Source organism: Mustela erminea, chromosome 13, assembly GCF_009829155.1.
Source record: "Mustela erminea isolate mMusErm1 chromosome 13, mMusErm1.Pri, whole genome shotgun sequence".
Classification (NCBI taxonomy): Eukaryota; Metazoa; Chordata; class Mammalia; order Carnivora; family Mustelidae; genus Mustela; species Mustela erminea.
The window spans coordinates 63,236,724-63,261,350 of NC_045626.1; the positions used below are offsets into that span (position 1 = coordinate 63,236,724).

At 49.1% G+C, this 24,627-nt stretch overlaps 1 protein-coding gene across 5 annotated transcripts in view; it reads right to left on the reverse strand.

Annotated features, from left to right (window-relative positions):
* Positions 1-20,762, reverse strand: part of KLHL22 (kelch like family member 22) — a 35,466-nt gene extending 14,704 nt beyond the window's left edge. Inside the window, exons 1-5 of one of the 5 annotated variants that reach the window (XM_032311131.1) lie at positions 20,652-20,669; positions 15,249-15,309; positions 14,710-14,975; positions 4,462-4,627; positions 1,102-1,820 (exon numbers count right to left, since the gene is read on the reverse strand). In XM_032311131.1, coding sequence (XP_032167022.1) covers positions 1,102-1,820; positions 4,462-4,627; positions 14,710-14,936 — 1,112 coding nt within the window. In that variant the 5' untranslated portion in view covers positions 14,937-14,975; positions 15,249-15,309; positions 20,652-20,669. Of the gene's footprint in view, positions 1-1,101; positions 1,821-4,461; positions 4,628-14,709; positions 14,976-15,248; positions 15,310-15,960; positions 16,508-20,651 lie in introns of those variants that run through there. The other 4 variants (XM_032311132.1, XM_032311130.1, XM_032311129.1 and 1 more) reach the window with 4 other exon arrangements.
* Between the last annotated feature and the right edge of the window lie 3,865 nt (positions 20,763-24,627).

A 24,627-nucleotide genomic window follows, 5' to 3' on the forward strand; every position in this document is an offset into this window, starting at 1 on the left:
TCCCAACCCTCTCTTTTTGTTTTTTTATGAAGACTTTGCTACATAGGCACACTTGATTAAATCACTGGCCATTGGCAACTGATTCAACAACAGGCCATTCTCCTCTCCCCAATGTCAGAGGGCGTGACTAAAATTCCAACTTTCTAAGGGGCAGGATTGGTTCTCCTGGGGACCAGCAACCCCTCACACTCAGGGGCTTCCAGAGTCACAAACAAAGTTCAAAGTTCTGGCCGCTCGATGCTAAAATGCGGAGTGTAGTTCCTAGGGAAGGCACTTGGAAGTGCCATTCTCACAATAACTCTCTTAACAGCAAAAGACAGAATCAGTGCTCTCCTCTTAGGAAATTCCAAGGGTTTTGGAAGCTATGAACCATGAACTGTGTATAAAGACCTAACATAGAAAAAACATACATAGTACATCACACCTTCTGCTCTTGGAAAACTGCCTGCTTGGAAGACCTCGGGCAACCCCGAGCCCACCAACACCACTGACGCCAGGGCAGGCAGAGGTAATGAAATCTCACATGAGGCTCACTGATGCCTGATGGCTTTTTCGGTTCCCTGGGCTGAGGACTCTATACTACAAAAGAGGGAGGGAGGACAGGAAGCCACTCTCCACCAGGGGCTGTGGTTAAGAGAGTGGAACACAGCTGACGGGCAAAGGGAACCTGGGACGAGATATGTCAAAGCTGGAGAGGGCAAGACAGAAGGAGCAGCTGCCCTGCCCAGTGCTCCTGGCAACTCAGTCCCCTCCTTCTGAGGCCGAGCCCTGTCCAGCCGGTCCAAATGCAGTCATTCACAACCTAGCCTCTCCCCCGCAAGACAGCTGGGTGTGTGACCCACAATGAGTGACTTTGAGAAGACAAGAGTGAAAACATGCACGCCTGGTGCCTTCTTCCTTGCCTCATCGTGGCCGAACTCTCCAAATTAACCTGGACTTTATAAGGTGGTGCTCCCCAGCAAGCCACAGACTAATTTATAAGGCTAGTGCCTCAGCCCTCGCAGAACTCCCCCACAAGCAGCCTCTGAGCCCATAGAGCCTGTAACTCACATATGACAGCATCACCCACAGACCATACCTCAGCCGAGCACCCTCGCCTACCTCCAGCACCGGGACTCGGCGCGGAAGCCCTGGACATTGTTGTCCCCTCCGATCAGGTACACAAAGTTGTTGAGCACTGCGATGCCCTGGTTGGACATGCGGGGGGCCAGGGAGGCGGTGAAGTGCTTCCACTCTCCCAGCAGGGGGTTCAGGTACTTGGCCTGGTCGCTGAGGACAGTGGATGGCGTGGAGTGAATGCCCCCGAAACCCACGACGCACTGGAAGTCAGAGCGCAGCTCTGTCTGAGGGCCCTGCAGGCTGGGCTGCAGGCTCTCATTGCGGTGGTACATGAGCGCGCTGGCCACCGTGTCCCTCAGCGGGCTGGGGTCCAGCTTGTCATGCAGCCGCTGGAGGACCTCAGCTTCCATCAGGGGAAAGCGCACTGTCTCCAGGAGCTTGGGGGGCTCGTGCAGTGAGATCTGGTCGGCCTGCACCTGCTCCAGGGTGTAATGGTAGAGCAGGGCGCCCTCATACACCTCAGTCTCGCAGGAGACCTCCAGGCGGTTGCTGCTGAGGAGGGAGTAGACCTTCTCCAGGGGAAGCTGGCGGTATTTGTCAGTCCGAGAGAAGGCCACAAAGTTTTTGAGGATGTAGGTGTCCAGCTGCTCAGTCAGACGGCTCAAGTCAAACAGCTCCGCCAGCCGGTAGACATCAAGGATGTTCTCTTCGTCTACCCAGGACATGAGGAAATCACAGCAGAAATGGATGATCTCTGGGATCTGTGAAGAGAACAAGCCCCATTCGAGCCTGGGCTGGGAACAGTGTCTGGGTGAGGGAGACAGAGGGTAACAGCCAATGGCTACAGCTGGCCCCCCCACCGCTGCCCCCAACCTTTCCTGAAGTGGAGGCGTGGCGCTGCTGTTCTCCCCCAGCTCTAGAGGCGACTGGGGCTCACTGCAGACTGACTGGGTCTAAATCCAGGCTTGGAAGAGATCTGTGGCACGTTCTTAACTGCTCTGAGCCTCGGTTTCCTCCTCTATAAGTGGAGAGGAATAAATTGAAAATGAGACTGTACCCAGGAACTATCTGGCACAGAGCGGACCCTTTCAAATCAAAAGTAGTGAATCTCCAGAGAATCAAGAGGCAGCTCAGTGGCCACCACATCAGCCACCCCTGCTCTGGAAGGCACCTGGGAACCCAGGCTGTCTACAAGTCATCCAGCTCTCTTCTCCCCCGCCCCCCACCAACAATTGTGGGCTCAGCCCAAGCTGCAGCCCCAGGGAGCCACCCCCTACCCCAGCAGCAGGGCCCTGAACCCCCCAGGAGCTAGGAACTGCCAGCAGGGCATTTCAGATGCTCACCCAGCACCCTTCCTGGGAACCCCACTAAGTTCTTGAAAGGCTAGAAGCCATCCTGCCTGGGGAGAGACCTGCATGACTCTGGCTAGCACAGGGGCCCCGGGTGGCCGAAACCTGTCCTTTTCCAGTCATGCAGAACTGGTGGGTTGAAAGGAGGGCAAGACGGAACAGTGCTGAGGTGGTAGCTGAGAAGTGAGCCACAGGCTTAGAGGCCAGCCTGTGCTGAGACAATCAGAGCATGGCCGGGTGAAGGAGATAGAGAGGAGGGCTCTGGGGAAAGCTGCCCAGGCACTGCTAAGTTGTTTAGGAAAAGAGGATTTTGAAATTGCTCTAAAAATGGGAATACTTCACTCATCATCAACAAATTAACCAGTACACATAAAGTAATTCTGCTGGTATGTGAAGCTTAACAATAAACGTGTAAAATCTTATCTTTATATTTTTTCTCATTTCAAAAACACTCTGTGCTTTCTAGGTCATTAGCCAAGAGCTGAATGGAAACCTGTGAAGTGCCAGGCATGTGTCTGCCCCAGATGGAATGTCCCCATAGGGCTCTGTTAGGTCATCAAAGTCTTCACTTGACTACCCATTTTCTCTCTTGCCTGGCACTTCTGCTTTGCCTCTTCTTCCTAAAATACTACTTCTGATCTGTCACGGGCCAGGACACTGACCAGGTTCTAGGGAGGAAGTGTGAGCAAAGAGCCCTCAGTGGGCATGAGAAGCAACTTCTGAAGAACCCAAGGGCCATGTCACCCTCTCTTTCCCATCCTCACTGTCATAACAGGGGGTATCCTCTGCTAGGGAAACTTACAGAGGAATCACTCCAGGTCTACCCAGTGCAGGAGTCCCATGAGAGGCCTGGAAGGAGCCCTTTCTGGGGGTTATCCTGTGGTGACAGTCTTGCCAGGATTCAGATCCAGGTCTCTGGGGACACCAGGAACAGTGTGATCCTGAGCTAGGGCCAGGGACAGTACAAGGGGAGCACATGGTCACTGGCTACATGAACAAACATGACCATGGTGGGCCTATGGACTTGGAACTGTTATACCAAGTAGGACTTGCTTTAAACACACTGCATAGAAGCCCACTATGTTAAAAATAAAACCCCCAAAAGCTGAGCTGCTCAAGGTAAAGCAGAGGCTCTACATCCCGTGCTGCCCCCACAATGGCCTCGGAAGTGCTAACGTGCTCAGGAACACTGGCTCAAGTCCATCTACTCATTGCATATGGCAAGCCAGGGTCAAACCAGCCCAGCAAGCAGAGGCCAAGTGCCCCCCACCCCCGATCTGAGAGAGATGGCGCAGGGAACTGCTGGGGCCCTGCCGCAGTGTGAGGGCTCCAGACACCCCTGAACAGCTTGGCTTTCCCAACTTGAGTTTTTGCTGATGGCCCCAAACGTGTTCTGACCTGAAAAAAGGTCAGGATAATGAATTCAGCATAGCATTTCACTTTCACTTTCAACAAATGTAAGATGAGACGTCTCTTCAGCCAGATGAGACCATCTGACAACGGCTCCTGAAAGCAAAGGCACGTGCAGGCCCAGCCCTTGCGTGACTGCACCAACGCCACCGAGGTCACACAGCCTTCCAAAACGTAAGTCACGCTGTCAAAGCCTCAGAAAACTTTCTGAGTTCTGTAGGAAAACAAGTATTCAAAATTCAATGACAAAAATGAAAAGTAGTTTCAAAGAGACTGGCAAGCCAAGTGGGGTGGATGAGCAGAAAAGGCCTGGGCAACTGTGGGGGCAGCTCGGCTTCATCTGACACCAGGACACGCGGGACATCACACACCTGCCTCAGGGTTGGCCTACATGTTTACAGGCAGAAGGAAAGGAACCAGCAGAAGGGCAGAGGGCAAAGGAGCCTGGGCCTGGAGGTGTTTGGAGCAGCTATGGTTTGGTGCCTAGGGCGGGCTGAGCTGTGCACCACCCTCGAGCCTCTGCCCTACCTGCAGTCTCCTTTGCTGCCTGATACCCTCACCTGCTGATGCCCCTCACGCCACTGTCCGGCAGACACCTGGGGATACACCTGGGTCTGCTTTGCTGGAGCGAGGGCAGCCTCACCTGCAGCTGGCAGGCGGCGACCAGCGTCTCCTGGACATTGCTCAGGCTGAGCTCCAGCTCAGAGGTATAAATGAAATGCAGGATTTGGCACATGGCATTGTAGGACACGCCGTGGATCAGCACCTCTTCCTGCTCCATCTCCTTCAATCCCCCAGCAAACATCCCTCTGCAAAGTAAAAACATGAAAAAGTGCTGTCATATCAATCTGTATCAATCATAGCAGCGTCTGGGTGGCTCAGTCTGTGTCCATCTCTTGATCTCAGTTCAGGTCTTCATCTCAGGGTCATGAGTTCAAGCCCCATAATGAGCAAATCAGTATCAATTAGGTTACCAGCCCAGCCTGCAGAGAGCAAGGGGGAGCAGGAGGCAGACTGACCCAGCAGTGATGTGCAACAGAACAGTGGTTTGCTCTGAGCACTGAGTCTTACCACGGAAGGTGCCCACCAGCTCCTGATCAAGTTTGGACAGCCATACTAGAAATCACTGTCCGCATTTCACGTGCTGCAGGGTGTGACACCTGAGACTCCTGGAGCCAGGGACAGCATCTGGCTTGCTTTCTGCTGCATCCACAATACACTTCCTGGATTACACGCTGCAGCCCAGAACACGTCATGAATGAATGGATGAATGAATAAATGGGAAACGAGTCATAAAAGTCAATCCATTCAAAATATACTGAGCACCTAACTAAATGCCAGTACCATTTAGAGTCAAAGGATTAACTGTCAAGTAAAGTGGTTAAGACTCCCACTTACAAGGAATTTGATGCTAGGGAGGACAGCAAGTAAAGAACAAGGGATTTCTGAGTGCGGAAATGCTAGGAAGAAGCACAAGAGGGTGTATGATCTAGGAGCACCTGGCTGGGAGAGGGGGAGCAGGGAGAGAGTGAGGAGGAGCAGGGATAGGCTGAGACAGGGCTGGATGCCACCTCACCAGCCAGTGGATGGCATTCCAGGCGGAGGAGACAGGAGCTCAAGTCCTGGGGCAGGGATGAGCTCAGTACACAGGCAGCCAGGCCAGCGCAAGGAGGAAGTGAGCAGGTGAGTCAGGGCCAGATCCTGCTTCCCCCAAGTCAAGAGTGAGTCAGGATTGAAATCCAAGCATAATGAAGCTCTGTCGGCGAATTTTACCTAGGATGGCGGTGTGAGCAGACTTTTCAGGCAAAAGGGTTCCTCTGCAGGCCTGGGGAGGGCCCGGTGGCAGGGAGAACATTTTGAAGGACTGAATCTAGAAGAGCACTGGAGGAACCAGGGCCCTTTGGCTGGGTTAACTGGGCTGACAGGGACTTGGGAGGAAAGGGGTCAGAGAGTGAGGTCGGAGTCACCATCAGTGAGATGCCTCTGAGGCATCCTGGGGAGCCAGTTAATAAGCTGTTCAGGGTGAAAGAGCCGGGTGATCAGGGGAGGCAGCAGGGCTGAACATGACAGCCACACAGAGAGGGAAGAGTAGTTATTTTTACATTTTATTTTTCAACTAGGTAATGTATATAGCAGTACAAGACTTAAAATATACAGCAGGGTGAAAGTTTTCCTCTTGCCCCCCTCCTCTGCTCTGCTCTAGGCCATCAGTTGCCCTTCCCAGGGCAGCACCGCACCCAAAGGCAGTCCATGTACTCTATACTCTACGTTACATTATAATTTAACAATGCATCTTGGAAATGGCTCCTTAATGGTATACACAGCACCACTCCTCTTTATGTAAAGGCTACCATGGTTGATTTAACCTACAGCGCAATATACCCAGGTTACTTTTTTTTCCTTAGAGAGAGAGAGGGAGAAGCCTAAGCAGGCTCCATACTCAGCGCTGAGCCCGACGTGCGCCTCAATCTCATGACCCCGAGATTCAGCTGAGATCTAAATGAGCCAGCCAGGCACCCTTTAAAGTGCCATTTCTATATTCTCTCTCTCTCTTTTTTTTAAAGATTTTGTTTATTGGGACGCCTGGGTGGCTCAGTTGGTTAAGCAGCTGCCTTCGGCTCAGGTCATGATCCCAGTGTCCTGGGATCGAGTCCCATATTGGGCTCCTTGCTCAGCAGGGAGCCTGCTTCTCCCTCTGCCTCTGCTGCCACTCTGCCTGGCTGTGCTCGCTCTCTCTCTCTCTCTCTCTCGCTGACAAATAAATAAAGACATATAATCTCTAAAAAAAAAAAAAATCTTAAAAAAAAAGACTTTATTTATTTGATAGACAGAGATCACAAGTAGGCATAGAGGCAGGCAGAGAGAAAGGGGGAAGCAGACTCCCCATGGAGCAGAGAGCCCAACGTGGGGCTAGATCCTAGGACCCTGAGATTAGGACCTGAGCCGAAGGCAGAGCCTTAACCCACTGAGCCACCCAGGCACCCATCTATATTCTTTTTTCAACAGTCCAGGTTCTTTGTCCAATTTCTATTAGTCTCTATCTTGTCAATTTGACGAAATCTGCCCATTTTCGAATGAGTAGAACTTTTTTTTCTACCTCAGATCTTTTGATTTTATGATGCATTTTGCCATGCACCAAGTCTGACCTCAATGAGATCAAAGTCTTACATGTGAGGTGCACTGGTGAGGAAGTCGGTGCCATGTCTGCCCTGGCCCCCAAGACTGGCCCCCTGGGACTGTATCCAAAAAAGGTTAGTGATTTAAAAAAAAAAAAAAAAAAAAGTTAGTGATGACATCACCAAGGCAACCAGTAATGGGAAGGGTTTGAGGATTAGAGTGAAACTGATCCTTTAGAGCAGATAGGCCACAGACTACCTGGATGGCTCCGCTGGTTAAGCACCCAAGTCTTGATCTCAAGAGTTGTGAGTTTGAGCCCAGGTTGGGGTTGGAACCTACTTAAAATTTAAAACAAACATAGAACAGACAGGCCTAGATTGAAATGGTACCTTTTGCCTCTGCCCTGATTATCAAAACCCTCAAGGAACCTCCCAAGAGAAAGAAAGAAGCAGAAGCACATTAAAGCACAGTGGAACTTTCACTTTTGATGAGGGTATCAACACGTTAGCCAGAGAACTCACTCTCTGGAACCATTAAAGTGATCCTGCTGTGGCTTGCAATGCTGATGGCTGCTACCCTCATGACATCATAGGTGACGTCAACAGTGCTGTGTGTAGTGAAATGCCCAGCTACTTAAGAACTACAAAGGAAAATATTTCAATAAAGGATCATTTGACAACAACAACAAACTGTTCCACCTGAAGTTTATTTTGGTACAACACGACAGCCAAGGGGCAACACTGTTTCTTGAGAGGGCCACCCCATCATCTCCTTCCCCAAGTTGGGATGCCCTCTTTGCCACACACCAAGTTTCTGGCAGGCCTGTGTCTGTGTTCAAAGTCACTACTTCCCCAGTAATGTTCCCACATCTCTGCGGCCACCAGAAGCAGTCTGGATTACTAGAGCTCCATAACATGAGTGACCGTAGGGTAGGGCGAGTCTCTTTTTATTAGCTTCTCAGTAACTTCCTGGCCATTGCTTGCTTTTGAAAATCTGGACTTTAGATTCAGTTTGTGCAATCCTCCCATCCCCCCCATAAAGTCTCTTGGTATTTTTATGAGGAATGCATTACACATACAGACTGATGCAGAGAGAGCTGGCATCTCTGTGATGGCACGATGGGTCACAAGCCAGCCTCTGTGTCTCTGTGGAGATCTTGGAGGTCACCTGCTCACAGAGCTGGCACTGGCATGTCACATTTATTCCTACATATTTTATTCCACATGCACCCCCTCAGGGTGCTCTCCTGTGCTCTGTGGTACACTGACTCTCTGGGGTGTCCTTGCAATGTGTGGACCTTGACTGGATCCTGAATGAAGAGGGTAAGAAGGAAGGAGACAAAATATATTTTGGGGACAATTAAGAAAATGTGAATATGGACTCAGTATCAGATAAAATTATGGAATGACTATAAATGTTCTGAGATTTACAATATTCTTACAGATAAAGTAGAGAAAGCTCTTATTCTTGGAAGTGCAATGAAGTATTTCCAGATAAACTGTTATATCCCCAACTTACCCTGAAGCAAATATGCAAAATGCTAACTGATGAATCTAGGTGAAGGGCACAGGCTATTCACTGTCACTGTACGGATCTTTCAGCTCTTCTATAGGGCTGCTTTTTTTTTTTTTTTTAAGATTTTATTTATTTATTTGACAGAGAGAGAGAGATAGAAAGAGCAAGAGCACAAGGGCAGGGAAAGGAAGAAGCATGCTCACCACTGGCCCTCTCAAGAAACAGAGTTGCCCCTTGGCTCACCACTCCCCGCTGAGCAGAGAGCCTGATGCAGGACTGAATCCTAGGACCCTGAGATCATGACCTGAGCCAAAGGCAGACGCTCAACCAACTGAGCCACCCAGGCGTCCCTGACAGTTTTCAAAATAAGAGTTAGGGAAGGAGAAAAAGGTTGAAAGAAAAATAAAATATATATCCACCCCTTTTGTTTTTGCTGTTTTAACCAAAAATGGATGCCTGGTGCCTGAGTGGCGCAATTAAGCAACAAACTCCTTTTTTTTTTTTTTTAAACGATTTTATTCATTTATTTGACAGAGCACAGCAGGGAGAGCAGCAGGCAGAGGGAGAGAAGCAGGTTAGCAGAGCAGAGAGCCCAATGTGGAGATCAAACCCAGGACTCTGGGATCATGACCTGAGCCGAAGGCAGACGCTTAACGACTGAGCCACCCAGGAACCCCAAGCACCCCAAGAGCTGAAACTCTTTGTTTCAGCTCAGGTTGTGATCTCAGGGTCCTGAGATCTAGCCCCATGTCAGGCTCTGGGCTCAGCATGGAGTCTGCTTGAGATTCTCCCTCCCTCTCCCCCCCATCCCCATGCACCTGCACACTCTCTCTAAAATACATAAATCTTTAAAAAAAAAAAAAAAGGGGGTGGCACCTGGGTGGCTCAGTGGGTTAAGCCTCTGCCTTCTGCTCAGGTCACGGTCTCAAGGTCCTGGGATGGAGCCCCACATCGGGTTCTCTGCTCAGCAGGGAGCCTGCTTCCCCCTCTACCTCTGCCTGCCTCTCTGCCTACTTGTGATCTCTCTCTCTGTCAAATAAATAAAATCTTTTAAAATTAATAAAAAATTAAATTAAATTAAATTTTTAAAAAAAGAAGAAGTAGTCCATACCTCATAACCATTAGGATGGCGACTACCAAAAAAACCCTGAAAATGATACGTGTTGCTGAGACTACAGAGATAATGGAACCCTTGTGCACTGCTGGTGGGAATGTAAAATGGTGACAGCTACTGTGGTAAACAGCACGGAGACCCCTTCCGCACCAGCATGAATACACTTCACTACTCAGCTGTACACTAAAAAACAGATATAAGATGCTAAATCTTATCATGTGTTTAAGATCACAGCAGGGCACCAACAAAGTAGGTGGAGGGCATGAAGAGCACAGAACACTCTGCAAGGAGGGCTGCCTCTGCTGCTAGGAAACAGCAACTCAACTCTAGTGAGTGCCCTAATGGGGGCCAAGTACGTTTCAGAATTCAAAAGGTTTCAACTGGAGAGACACAGCACCCATGCCACATATGATGTCACACCCCTGCAGGGTCTGGGTCTGTATCTCCCAACCAAACTCATTAGTATTTCCAAAGCAAAATGTAAAAGACATATACTAAGTAGGATAAAAATAAAATGAGTCTCATATCAGTTTAGGGCAGGCTTTGTTGTTTAACAGATTGGTACCAAAATTTAAAAAACAAAAACAAAAACTGGTGAAAATATGGCAATGTGGCCGAACCCAGAGTTCCTCATCCTCCCACAAAAGTAAGGACTGGACAGCTACCAACTAACAAAAACAGCTCTAGGGGACCCCCTGAATACACTTACAAAGTTTTAGCAACCTAGTGGAACAAAAAAACAAAACAAAACAACTTTCAAATTTCAGAGCTTTGGGGGTTTCAGAATTCTGGACTAGAGTTTACAAAGAGAAACAGTATAGGGATGAAGAGTAACTTTGAAAGAGTTACCATGGTGAGGGAGTAAGTGGGGAGGTGACGTGGGAGGGCAAGGGGAAAGTGGTGCTTTCAACTTTTTTTCACCAATTCAAAAAGTATACTTCAGAAAGTATTTTAGGGACGCCTGGGTGGCTCAGTTGGTTAAGCAGCTGCCTTCGACTCAGGTCATGATCCCAGCGTCCTGGGATCGAGTCCCACATCAGGCTCCTTGCTCGGCAGGGAGCCTGCTTCTCCCTCTGCCTCTGCCTGCCATTCTGTCTGCCTGTGCTTGCTCTCTCCCCCTCTCTCTCTCTGATAAATAAATAAAATCTTTAAAAAAAAAAAAAAGTATTTTAGGGATGCCTGGGTGGCTCAGTCAGTTAAGGGTCTGCCTTCAGCTCAGGTCATGATCCCAGGGTCCTGGCATCGAGCCCCTCATCAGGCTCCTTGCTTTGGGGGGAGCCTGTGTCTCCCACTGCCTGCCCCTCCCCCTGCTTGTGCTATCTGTCAAATAAATAAAATCTTAAAAAAAAAATTTTTTTGGAGACCCTTTCTCTTTCTCTGCTCTGAAAGCTTAAATGACATTAGAGTCTGTTCATAAAAGGATATAACTCCAGGACATGTCTAGGCTTCATGTTTTTGTGGAGAATATAACTCTTTTTCAGGGGTGAAGTTCTGTCAATATATATTTTCTACAAAATATCAATTTTATCCAAATTTTCAAAATCCAAGTATCTATTATAGTTGACTACCTTATAATTCACAGTACGGAAACGAAGGAGAGGTCTATGACCCAGAGAGACCACATATAGGACAGAACACTTATGCCCCCTGACACACAGAGGCAGGGAGCACAGGAACCAGCACAGCAGAAGTAGATAGGGCAAAGCACGAGAGGGTCATGAGAGCCAGAAGATTAGCACAGTGGATAGTTATTACCACATGTGAAAAAGGCAAGACCCAGGGCGCCAGGTGGCTCAGTGGGTTAAAGCCTCTGCCTTTGGCTCAGGTCATGATCCCAAGGTCCTGGGATGGAGCCCCACATCGGGTTCTCTGCTCAGCGGAGAGCCTACATCCCCCTCTCTCTCTGCCTACTTGTAATCTGTCAAATAAATAAATAAAATCTTTTTAAAAAAACAAAAAACCAAAAAACCCAAGATGCACAGTTTAGTCAATCCCTAAGCCTAGCACAGAGTACACACCAAAGGAGGATTCCTGCAGGGGGTACCTCCCAAGACAAGGGCGATCCAGGGCTATGCAGCTCTCCATCCCCAACAGGTCAGCAGCCTCCTGCAGGGAGGAGCCAACCCTGAGAGCCAGAGGCTGGGAGAGGGTGCAGGACAACTACAGAAAGCTTCCCGGAGGAAGAAGTACCTCAGCTGGGCCCAGAAGACAACACTGTGGCACAGGAAAGGCAGAGAGCATTGCAGAGTAACAGCAAAAGTAGAAGCAAGAAAGCCTGGCCATGTCTGCCCTTGGTCACCACAGGTCGTGCTTTCTATACCTCCTTCTGGAGAACAGGAGGTACTTTTACCATGAAAAAATACTTCACTTGAGAGGCAACTGGGTGGCTCAGTTGGTTAGGCGGCTGCCTTTGGCACAGGTCATGATTCTAGAGTCCAGGGATCGAGTCCTGCATGAGGCTCTCTGCTCAGCAGAGAGCCTGCTTCTCTCTCTCCCTCTGCCTGTCACTCTGCTTACTTGTGCTCTCTCTCTGTCAAATAAATAAATAAAATCTTATTAAAAAAAAAAAAACTTCACGGGGCACCTGGGGGGCTCAGCTGGTTAAAGCCTCTGCCTTTGGCTCGGGTCATGATCCCAGGGTTCTGGGATTGAGCCCCACATCAGGCTCTCTGCTCAGCAGGGAGCCTGCTTCCCCCTCTCTGCCTGCCTCTCTGCCTACTTGTGATCTCTGTCAAATAAATAAATAAAATCTTTAAAAAAAAATACTTCACTTGATAGTTCCTAAAATCAAAAAATGAGAACTTGGGGGTCTGACTGGCTCAGTTAGTAGAGTGTGCAACTCCTGATCTCAGGGTCATGAATTCAAGCCTCACAATGGGAACAGAGATTATTTTAAAAACAAACAAACAAAAAACAGAGGCACCTGGGTGGCTTTAGGTTAATCACCTGACTCTTGCTTTTGGCTCAGGTCATGATCTTGCAGTTGTGGGATCGAGCCCCACATCAGGCTCTACATTGAGCACAGAGTCTGCTTCAGATTCTCTCTCTCCTTCCCCCTTTGCCCCTCCCCTCCCAGTCTCACTCCCCACTCCCTCTAGCTCTCAAATAAAATCTTTAAAACAAAAACATACAAGCAAGGGACGCCTGGGTGGCTCGGTTGGTTGGACGACTGCCTTCGGCCCAGGTCATGATCCCAGAGTCCCGGGATTGAGTCCCACATCGGGCTCCCAGCTGCATGGGGAGTCTGCTTCTCTCTCTGACCTTCTCCTCGCTCATGCTCTCTCTCACTGTCTCTCTCTCAAACAAATAAATAAAAATCGTTTAAAAAAAATAAAAATAAAAACATACAAGCAAAACAAAACAAAAAACCCCTAAGGACTATAACCAATACTTGAAGTTGAAACAATGAAACAATAGGCTGGAATGGGAATCAGGTGGCCTCAGCTGGGTCTCATTCCTGAGCCTCCTTTCACCAGGGTACAACGAGGGCAGTGGCACTAATTGTTCTCAATGTGCCAATGGCTGGGATGGGGTCATGAAGGAGGCCACAGAAACTCCAAGGGACCAAGAATCCATGGCTGGGCGGGGGCAAGGAGTGGGGGAGGAGGAAGGTCAGAGGCTTAGGCCCTCAATATGAAAAGGTGTGGGACACCTGGGTGGCTCAGTTGGTTGAACATCTGACTTCTGCTAGGGTCATGATCTCAGGGTCCTGGGATTGGGCCAAGCGGGGTTCTGCACTCAGCGGGGAGTCTGCTTCTCCTTCTGCCCTCACCCCCCAGCTCATGCGTGAGCATGCTCACTCTCTCTCAAATAAATTCATAGATATAATCTTAATAACAACAACAAAAAAGATGAGAAGGTGTGGGTGAGAAGGTAGATGGCCAGGGAAGGGGCACAAAAGGCACAACTTCATGTATCATATGGTTGTGTGGACAATGTATACACACAACTTGACCACTTGTCCTAGGCCTCAGCACCCACAGGACCAGAAGCCTGATGACCAGGGTTCATGTGGGCTTTTAGTTAGCATTGTAAGAACACCACTGGGGGGTGGGGGGAATGAAAGACTAAGGCATAAAGTGCCAGTATCTTAAAAAAGGTGTGTATGTGTCTTTGTGTGTAAAGAGAAAGCAAATATGGTAAAATGTTAACAACTGGTATTCAGGTGTTCGTAATATTATTCCTCCAACTTTCCACAGATCTGAAATTTCTCAAAATGAAATGTTGGGGAAACCAGAGTAAATAGAAACAAAATCTATTTTATACCAAGATACAGAAAATTCATTTTATAAAATGCAACAGGACAAGTCAAGACAAGCATGTTGTCTCTTAAAAAAACAGGAAAAAAGGGGGCGCCTGGGTGGCTCAGTGGGTTAAAGCCTCTGCCTTAGGCTCGGGTCATGGTCTCAGGGTCCTGGGATCGAGCCCCACATCAGGCTCTCCGCTCAGCGGGGAGCCTGCTCCCTCTTTCTCTCTGCCTGCCTCTCTGCCTATTTGTGATCTCTGTCTGTCAAATAAATAAATAAATCTTTAAAAAAAAAAAAATAGGAAAAAAGAGGGGAGCCTAGCTGGCTGGGAAGAGCATGCCACTCTTGATCTCAGGGTTGTGATTTCCAGCCCCACCCATGCTGGCTAGAGACTACTTAAAAGTAAACAAACTTAAAAAAAAAAAGAAAAGGAAAAGAGAGAACAGGTCCCTGGAGAGCTGAAAGAAAACCAGATTCGAGGGCACCTCGGTGGCTCAGTCAGTTAAGCATCTGCCTTGGGCTCAGGTCATAATCCCAGCGTCCTAGGATCCAGCCCAGAGCCAGGCTCCCTGCTCAGCGGGCAGTCTACTCCTGCCTCTCCCTTTGTCTCTCTCTTGGCTTGTGCTCTGCTCTCTCGTTCACTCTCTCTCTCTCAAATAAATAAAGTCTTAAAAAAAAAAAAAAGTAAAAAGAAAAACAGATTCAAAGACCCCTCTGTCCCACTCAGTGTTGGTGAATCACTACGACAAGCAGTGGGAGGAGCTTGGGCAGAGCAAGGGACTTGGCAGCTTCTGACTGGTTCTTCCCACCTGGTCACTGAGGGTGCCAACACAAACTCCTAGTGAAGCCAGGATTGCCTGTGTTACTTTACTTGTGAGAACATGTGCATGTAACTCACCTGAAGTAATCACAGGATGCAGCCAGGAGGATTCGATGGGCCTCAATGTGTCTCCCCTCCACCACCAGGACAACATCAAAGAGGATGCCACTGTCCCGGAGAGCCAGCAGCCCCCGGAGCAAGGCCTGGGAGTGCTGTGCACTCCGGTAGGTGTTGTTGACACAATGCGGGTGTGAGGGCTGCACAGGCAACTTGCACAGCTGAGTGAACTCCTGCTCTTCCGCCATCCTGACCAACACACCAGATCTCACCGCTGCGGCTGTCAGCTGGCAAGACAGAGGGGACAGGGAATAAGCCAGGGAAGCAACACCACACAGTGCACAGGCTGGCCTAGTGGCACCTGCTGCTGATGGCACTTCTGTTCCCTCCACCAGCTCACCAGTGCTTCCCCTGTGGTCTTAAACCCACGAACTCCCTCTCCCCACCCACTTCTCCAAACTTGGAGCCTCCTTCCTGAAGTCCTGTGTCCCTTCAATATTCTGAGGGGTTCCAGAGACAGACTGACTTCAGTGGGGGCCCCAGCCCTACCATGGACTCACCACATGACCAACCTGAGTCTCAGGTTCCTCAAATGATAAAAGGGAAATAAAAGCACCCCACCTGTTGGGGAAATCTAAAATTGGTGAACAATGAATATAAAGTAGCAGCACAGACCAGGTTCTCAAGAGCTCTTCCTCTCTCCCATTGAAAAAGGATAAAACCGGGGCACCTGGCTGACTCAGTCTGTAGAGCACGCGGCTCTTAATCTCTGGGTTGTGAGTTCGAACCCCAAACTGGAAGCAGAGTTTATGTTAAAAAAAGGGAGAGAGAAGGACACCTGGGTGGTTCAGTCGGTTAATCATCTGCCTTCGGCTCAGGTCATGATCCCAGCGTCCACAGATTGAGTCCCGCATGGGGCTCCCTGCTTGGTGGGCAGTCTGCGTCTCCCTCTACCCTCCCCACTGCTCGTGATCTCTCTCTCTCAAGCTCTCTCTCAAATAAACAAATAAAATCTTAAAAAAAAAAAAAAAGAGGGGTGCCTGGGGAGCTCAGTCGATTAAGCATCTGTCTTCAGCTCAGGTCATGATCCCAGGACTCCCTGCTTAGTGGGGAGCCTGCTTCTCTCTCTCCCTCTGCCACTCCCCCTGCCTGTGCACCCTCTCTCTCTGTCAAATAAATAACATAAATAAAATCTTAAAAAAATAAAAGAGAGAGGGAGAACAAAACTGGGTTCCCTCACATAGGAATGGATGCATAAAAATGACAACAGACCTGAGTGCTGGCCAGGAAACCCAGGGGAGGGTCCAGGACCTGTCTTCTTTTACCAAGATTCTGAGAGTCAAGCACAGTAATTTCAACTAGAGCTGGTGCATTCACGATCATATGCAGCATGTTTTTGGTTCAAGGTTACTTTGTAATAATTGAGTATGTTCAAAACATGCACAATGATTTGAGTCGAAGCCTCAGAAACCCAATCAGTAAAATAAACCTACCTCAAACACACTTTGGCAGTACATTCTAACTCAGAGGGCAGCCAGTCCTGCACTGCACTCTGGGGCTAAGCTAAGCACTCTAGCCGCAGCACTGCCATCCAGCTAGCAAGCAGGAGCCCAGGAGTTACCTGTCACACTGCCTGTCAACATCTGCCTTCACCACTTAGGCCATGCCACTATGCCCTGCCCCAAATTAGTTTCTTCTCCAATTCCCTGTACTCTATCTTTAAGAGAAAAAAATGAAGGGGCACCTGGTTAAGGCAGTCAGTAGAGCACAGGACTCTATCTCAAGGTTGTGAGTTCAAGCCCCATGTTAGGTGCGGCGCCTACTTAAAATTAAAAAAGAAAAAAGAGAAGAGGGAGGGGAGAGAAAGAAAAATAGATTCTACTATATAACTTGCCAAACTGGGGCGCCTGGGTGGCTCAGCTGGTTAAGCATCTGACTCTTGATCTCAGCTCAGGTCTTGATCTCAGGGTCGAGAGTTCAAGCCCCGCACTGGGCTCCACGCTGGGCACAGAGCCTACTTAAACAAATGAAAAACAAAACAAAACAAAACAAAAAACCTGGCCAAAAAGAAGAGGGCTCTGTCCTCACTACTACAGCTTAGGAAGGAGCACACCTGATTGCTTTGGACTCTCTGCCGCTTCCCATCCAACATGCTCCATTCCTCAGTGTACCTCCTGGATTTGGGACCTTCACCCACCATAACCACTGCTTCTTCTGCACCCTGGACTGCCTCACACACAGACAGCAAGGGCCAAGGGGTAGTCCCCATTAACCATCTCTCTTGACTCGAAACTCTGCCCCATGGCAATGCTCTCTTTTCTGATCCCTTTGGCCAACACACTCTGCCTCAGCCCACCCCTCTTTCCCAAGAATCTACCCTATATTCCCAAATGCACCTCCAGCTCGATGCTTAATCCAGTCAGCACCCCTCCCCACTGGTCTAGCTTTCTTACTCCGTACAGCCATGATTTCCACATCAGAAATCTCATGGTTTCAAAGATCTCGTTTCCTCTTTATACCTGTGTCTATCAGACCCCCTCGTTCTGATTCCATCTCTCCTATCTCAGATGCCTATCCACGTATTCTTCCGCAGCCACCACTGTGGGTCAGACCACAGCAATGACACTCCCAACTGGTTTCCTTCCTCCTGCTCCATCCTCCCCAGCTCACCTGCTCAGGCTGCAGGGGGTCCCCAAATGCCCAGTATGTATACCACCTGGCTTAAGAGCTGGCTCCTTACTGCCTTCTGCTTAGGTCTCCCCCACGATCTGGCTCAAAATGATCCTTTCCCTTGTACCTTGTCACTAGCCCTTAGACCAAAAGGGACACCGTTGGGTCATCCTCTGAACACCATCAGACTCCCTCTTAGACCGGACTCTTTACAATACCATATTGGTCAAGGTCTAGTTCGATCACTTCTCCCTCTGTCACTGTATCAAGAACACAACACGCATGCTCCATCACCGAAGCTGGTCTCTCTACCCACCAGCTAGAGCTTTATCTCACCCACATTGCAAAACTCCATGGCTGTTTGTACCACTTGTAACCACGTGACTCTGAGCACGTAACTCATTATCTCCAAGTCTAAGCTTCCTCCTCATTACCATGACCACCAGGAAGTCAAGAGAGCCTCCTTCTCTAAGGAGTCTCTAAGGAGTCTAAGTCAGTGGGGACTGACTGCTCCAACAGACATCAATCCTTGGTGGGTCCCCACCCCACATCAGCACTTCTGCCCCCTTGGGAAGGGATCCATGGCAGCTACACTTACTATGGAGTACAGAATGCATTAGGAGAAGGCTGTCTCCTTGGGCAAACAAACCACATTTACCAAGCACAATTTAAGGAACTAATTAAGCTAGGTGCTGAGGATGGTGTGAAGAAAACGAAGCAATTCCCTGCTCTGACAAAGCATAGCTCAGAGTGCAACACATTCAAGACCATGCATCAGAGCCTCCTTCATAAAACAAGCATTGGCCACGACCAAAATGTCCATCCTCAGAGGAATGTATGCCGCAACACAGTGAGCCAACAGAATACTAGACAACAGCTAAAAATGGGCAACCTAGGGGCGCCTGGGTGGCTCAGTCATTAAGCATGTGCCTTCAGCTCAGGTTATAGTCCCATAGTCCTGGGACTGAGCCCCACATTAGGCTCCCTGCTCAGTGGGAAGTCTGCTTCTCCCTCTCCCACTCCCCTTGCATATGTTCCCTCTCTCATTGTGTCCCTCTGTCAAATAAATAAGTAAAATTTAAAAAGGGGGGGGCAAACTAGAACTCAAACTATAGTCATCAACGTGGAAAAATCTCAAAGGCTTGCAAAGGGGGAAAAAAGCACACTGCAAAATATGTATAATACAAAAAGTTTGAAATTACACATCAAAATACTGTCCAGTTTTGCTTATAGATAGGTGTTACAGTAGAACATAGCACAGGCACATTAAAGGAATTCAGGATCATGATTTTCTCCAGGAAGGAAAAAGGGAATGTTTTATTTCCTTAAAACAAACAAAAAAACAAAGAAGACAAAACATTAAGATCTGATTGGGAGAGATGATAACTTTTCTGCCAGCATAAATTTTTTAAAAACTAAATTCTCAAACTTATTTAATATGTTCACATTCAAATTCAAAAGGCACAGAAAGGTATGTTATGAAACTTAAATTTTCCTCCCACTTATGCCCTAAACAGATCCTCTCCCAGAAGAAAACTACATTCTATCTCCCCTGGTAGGGGGCATCTACAGTTTCAAAGACAAATCTGTAAATCTACACCATTCCCCCCCTCATTACCTTTTGCATATGAAAACTTAATATCCCTCCCACAGTCCATTGTATGGATAACCACATGTTACTTAAACAATCCTTTTCAGAGACATCTGGGTTTCCTCCAGCTATTTGCTTTTGCAAACAGTTACACTGAAAATCATTTAGATACGCCACATATGCAGCAGTTATCTGAGAAAAATTATCTGGATACATAACTGCAAGATCATGCCAATTTGAATGCTTGTCATTTGAATGCATACTGCCAAATTGCCCTCCATCGAGGTTATAGTAATTATTCTCCCACCAGCCAAGTATGGAGAAGCTGGTTCCAACCACTATCTAGCTCAATCTCATTTCTTTTTAGTCTTTGTTGACTTAGATGAAAAACAGCATTCACAGTGCAACTATGTTTGTGTAATTAACAAAATTTCAAAAAATAAATTAAGTTAAATGCAACACTCCTTTTGTGATTCCTTTCCCATGAATGTTCTGGGGAGTTCATTTGGCAGCACTTTCTTTCTCCTATTTGTTTCACAGGGATTACTCTATCATCAAGTCTTTCCCTGGATTTAGTTCCCTCCAGCTCCATAACATTTCTGATTCTACTCATCACAAGCAAGGCCCCTCCGTTCTGTGCTCTTCAAAGCTTTTGAGGGGAGCAGGAAGGAAGCTTTATGTCCCAAAAAGCACAAACTTAAGGACGTAAAATGATTTTTTTAATTAACTCATGGATGAGAGTCAAAAGTATTTTTGAAGAATTTCCAACTCAACACCATTTACTGAGCAGGCACCCCCTCAATCCTCTGAAGCGCCCCAAAACATTGTCTGCCTTCAACGAACCCCAATCCTTGGCAGCACGAAGGTCTGCAACAAAGGGGAAAGGGACAGTTGGGAAGAGGAGGGGAGGGAGTAGGTACTAATTTCCAGAATGGGGAGCCATCATAGGAGTGCCAACTCGGATGCGCTCTGGAATGAGTCTTCCAGAAAGCTGAGCTGGGGCATCTTGGCGCGCCAAACCCGCGGCTCAGGCCCGGGGCGAAAAGGACCCCAGGCATAAGGCGATGGCGACCCCGCGACTCCGGCCCGCGCCAAGACTGGAAGTACTCAGAACCCGCGGCGGACGCTTCGGGACCCGGAGATTTTGCAATGACAGCGCTATCTCCGGCTTCTCTTTGGAAACCGCGCGAGCTGGCGAGGTTGGACTCCCTCGGCTGCAGCCCGCGGGCTCCCCGAAAACCCGGCCCCAGAGAGCTGCTGAGGAAACTGAGGCTCGCAGGCCGAGGTCCAAGGTCACACCAGGTGGTGGCAGTCCGACCCGCCCCACCCGCCTGTTGCAGGACCCGCCCGCGCGCAGAAACGAGGGTCGCGGGTGGGAAGGCCGCGCTCAGCCCCGCCCCGGGCGACTGGCAGCCCAAGAGCTAGGAGGCTGGCGGGCCCTGCAGCCGCGCGGAGGTCCGGTATCTCTGCTAGCGCCAGCTCCCCGCCCAGCCGCGCCCGGGGGTCCCGCCCGCCGCGCCCCCGCCACGTCAGGCCGCGGGCTCGCCTCAGGCCGCCACTCCTGCGTCTCTGGCCCGCGCCCGCCCCTGCGTCCCCGCGCCCTCAGGGCTGCTCGCCGGGGCTCTGTTGCCGCCGGCCGCCCGCCGCCCACCACCCGCACTCGCTGCCACCCGGCCCGCCCGGCCCGCGCCTGGCAGCTCACCTGGTGCCGCCGCAAGCTGAGGCCGCACTCGCCGGAGGCGGGGGCGGGGCGGGCGGGCAGCCGCGGGGCGGGGCCTCAGCGAGTCACGTGGCCGCGTCGCGCAGGCGCCAGGCGGGTGTAGACGGAGGCCGGGGGGCGCCTCGCTGGAGGGCTGGGGGAGGGGTGTTAAACTCCGGCAGGAGGAGGGGCGCGGCCCGAAGCTTCTCTTCCGCGGGCGAGCTTCTGGTCTCTGCTCAGCCAAGAAGAGCTCCAGCCGCCTGGTTGACCTTGAGTCTCTGCACCTGGCATAGCTCCCGGCACCTGGCGGGGCTGAACGAATGAATGAGTGAATAAATGAAGCAGTGCCTTTTGGGAAGGGTCGCGCCCTGTAAATCCAGTTCTTCCGTCCCTCTCTCGTTTTCTCTCTCCTCACTTATTCATTCCCTCCCTCACTCATTCCTTCCATCCATCCCCTCTTTATTTCTTTATTTCTTTCCTCATTACCTCTCTTACTCATCCCCTTATTCATTCCCTGTAACTCATTCCCTCCTTTCCTCGCGGTCCTATTAGCTCACGGTGCTTCTGCCGATCGCCTGCCCTCTGCTGGATGTTGGGGAGAAGAGAGAAACTGCCAGTGTGAAGGGGTGGCTGAGATTCTGAAGTAAATCCAATTCCCATTCCAAAGGGCTGAGTATTCATTTTCTACGCCTCACCTGCAAGAGGATCTTGTCCTCCGAGGCTCATTTGTAATTGCCATGTCCAGCCAGAGGTTCCAGCCAGCAGAACTTCCTGATAGATGAAGTCGCGGGGTTCTACACTGCTGTTTATAAGAGTCATTGTGGAGTGTGGGGGAACTATGGGGGAAGAGTGTGGCTAGGAATAGCTCATGGTTAAAAAAAGGTATATGGGAATGAGGAAGAAAGTAAACGAAACAGAAGCACTGTCCTGGCTGATCCCAGAGAGCTGCCCTAGGTCCAGGCGAGGGCCAGGAGAATTGGACCAGACTCCAGGACCAGGGGTTCCCAATGGGAATGGGCTTCTGGGAAGACTCTGGAGGAGGTACCCTCCCCCCCAGCTACATAACAGATGAGAACTTTTGGGGAATGAGAAACGCATTCCAGGAAGGGAAGTGTTAGCAAAGGCATGGAGATAAGATCCTACAAAATGAGTAGTCTGGAGGCCACCAGAAATTTCTGAGTCTGAAGTGAGCACTGGAAAGCAGACCATACCTTTGGAGGTACAGGTGGATGTAGCCCTAAGGTCAGCCTTCTGCCAGGCCTGGCAGATGCCAAGGTGGGTTACAGACTGGACTAGGCGGGGAGAGGGCTGAATATGGAGTCAAAAGTGAAGCTGTAGCCTCAAGTGGGCATGGAGAGGAGACAGGGAGGTATGGGTTGGAAACCTGGGAAGGAGACAAGTTCCCCACTACACGTGAGTGATGGGTGAGGAAGAGTGACCCCAAGAGATGGTGGGGAACAGTGAGGCTCTCCCCTGACAAGGAGATTGGAGGAAGAGCAGGTCTAGGGGGAGACAAGGCTCACTTTGACCCCAGGCAGGGTAAAGAGACTGCAGATGTCCAGAGGTGAAGTTACGGACATATCATACACTTCAGCCAGAGGTGATGCACTGAACCAGAGCAAGTATGAGGAAAAAGAGAGTGAGTAGAGGGCAGAGCACAAGTCGCATTGGTGATCCAGGGGACACCCAGAGAGCAGGAACCCGTAGAGGAGATGGGAGGAATAATTTCAAAGGTCTAATGGGGCTAAGTGTGAGGGTGGCCCCAGAAGTGAGAGGCAGTATGTTCACCGGAATCCTTTGGAGTTCCAGAAGCCAGCCTGCGGTGACTGAGGTATGAAATCAGGGAAGGACAGGAAGACTGCAAGGGTGGGTCTGAAGTCTGAGATGAAGACAGATGGGACCACAGCTTGAGAGAAGAGAGCAGAAAGAGCACCTTCAGGGTGGAGAAAGGAGCTGCAGGGTGAAGGGGAGAAGGCCAGGGGCACGGTGGGGTGCTGGCCAGGACTGAGAGGACAGGACATTTCCCCTGTCTTCAGAGATAGAGGAACCAGCATCTCAAAATATACCCAGAGTAAGTCAGAAGCATTCCCACTGAAAAATTCTAGAGGAGGGGAGTGGCAAGAAAAGAGGTGGCCCCAAAAGCTTTGGTGTGCAGGGTCTTCTGGTGGCCTCCCAAGGAAGTGTTTGCTTTCTAGGATATCCTGTTTCCCCTGAGCGTACAAACTTCTGCCTGCTCCTTTATGACTATATTCCCAGAACCTAAAACAGAGCCAAACTCAATAGGTTCTAAGTCAATAAAAGTGGAGGGAATTGGAGAGAAATAAGAACCTGAGAGACTGGTTAAAGAACTGATAGAGATAATGGAAGACCTTCCAAGCTTCGACCCAATGGAAGATATTTCAAAAGAAAAGCCAAACTCAACTTGCCTGCTACACAATCTGATCACAGACATCCTAAACAAAAAACAGTGGAGGAAACGTTTGCAACAAACTTGAGAGCAAGTGGCAAATAGTATATAAAAAAATTCGTACAAGGGGTTCCTGGGTGGCTCAGTCCGTTAAGCGTCTGCCTTTGGCTCAGGTCGTGATCTTGGATTCCTAGAATCCAGACCCCATCAGGCTTCTCTGATCAGTAGGAAGTCTCTCTCTCCCTCTGCCCTTCCTCCCTGCTTGTGCTCGCTCTCTCTCTCTCTCTCTCGCAAATAAATAAATAAAATCTTTTTTAAAAATTCATACAGGGGCACCTGAGTGGCTAAGTCATTGAGCATCTGCTTTTGGCTCAGGTCATGATCCTAGGGTCCTGGAATTGAGCCCCACATTGGGCTCCTTGCCCAGTAGGAAGCCTGCTTCTCCCTCTCCCTTTCCCCCTGCTTGTGTTCCTGCTCTTGTTGTCTCTCTCTCTCTCTCTGTCAAGTAAAAAAATAAAAATCTTTTTAAAAATTCATACGAGGGGCACCTGGGTGGCTCAGTGGGTTAAAGCCTCTGCGTTTGGCTCAGGTCGTAATTCCAGGGTAACTGGGATCAAGCCCCACATCAGGCTCTCTACTCAGCAGGGAGCCTGCTTCCCTTCCTCTCTGCCTGCCTCTCTGTCTACTTGTAATCTCTGTCAAATAAATAAATAAATAAAATCTTTAAAAAAATAAATTAAAAATTCATACAAAACAATAAAAAAGATACTAGGATTCCAACAGATAAGTAGAAATGGACATGAATGGATAATACTCAGAAAAGAATATACATGGGCGCCTGGGTGGCTCAGTGGGTTAAGCCGCTGCCTTCGGCTCAGGTCATGATCTCAGGGTCCTGGGATTGAGTCCCGCATCGGGCTCTCTGCTCAGCAGGGAGCCTGCTTCCCTCTCTCTCTCTCTCTGCCTGCCTCTCCATCTACTTGTGATCTCTCTCTGTCAAATAAATAAATAAAATCTTTAAAAAAAAAAAAAGAAAAAGAAAAGAATATACAAAACATTTAATACCTAAGAGAATCATCAACATCAGTGAAAGTAAAAAAAAAAAAAAATCAGTGAATATTTTTACAACATATATCACAGACAAAATATTATTATCCAGCACAAGCAGGGAGGAAGGGCAGAGGGAGAGAGAGAAGACTTCCTACTGAAGCCTGATGGGGTCTGGATTCTAGGAACCCAAGATCATGATCACTTCTAAAAATTGATAATTAGTCAATGGTTAAATATCTGGTAAAAGATACTTACTAGAAACTCACAGAAAAGGAAGTCCCAGTGGATATAAACAAAGGAAGTCAAGTTCAATCTCATTAATCATCTGGAAATGCAAATAATACACCACATTTTCATACATTGTTAAAGAAAAACTCATTCTGAGACCTGTTAAAACAGGAAGGAAGACCATTCAGGAAGCCTATTGTAACAGGGGTATGACAGTAGGGTGAGAGATCGGGCTGAACCCTGAATACAACAAAGACAGCTGGGGATTTATAGCTAAAGAGCAACTGAGGTGGA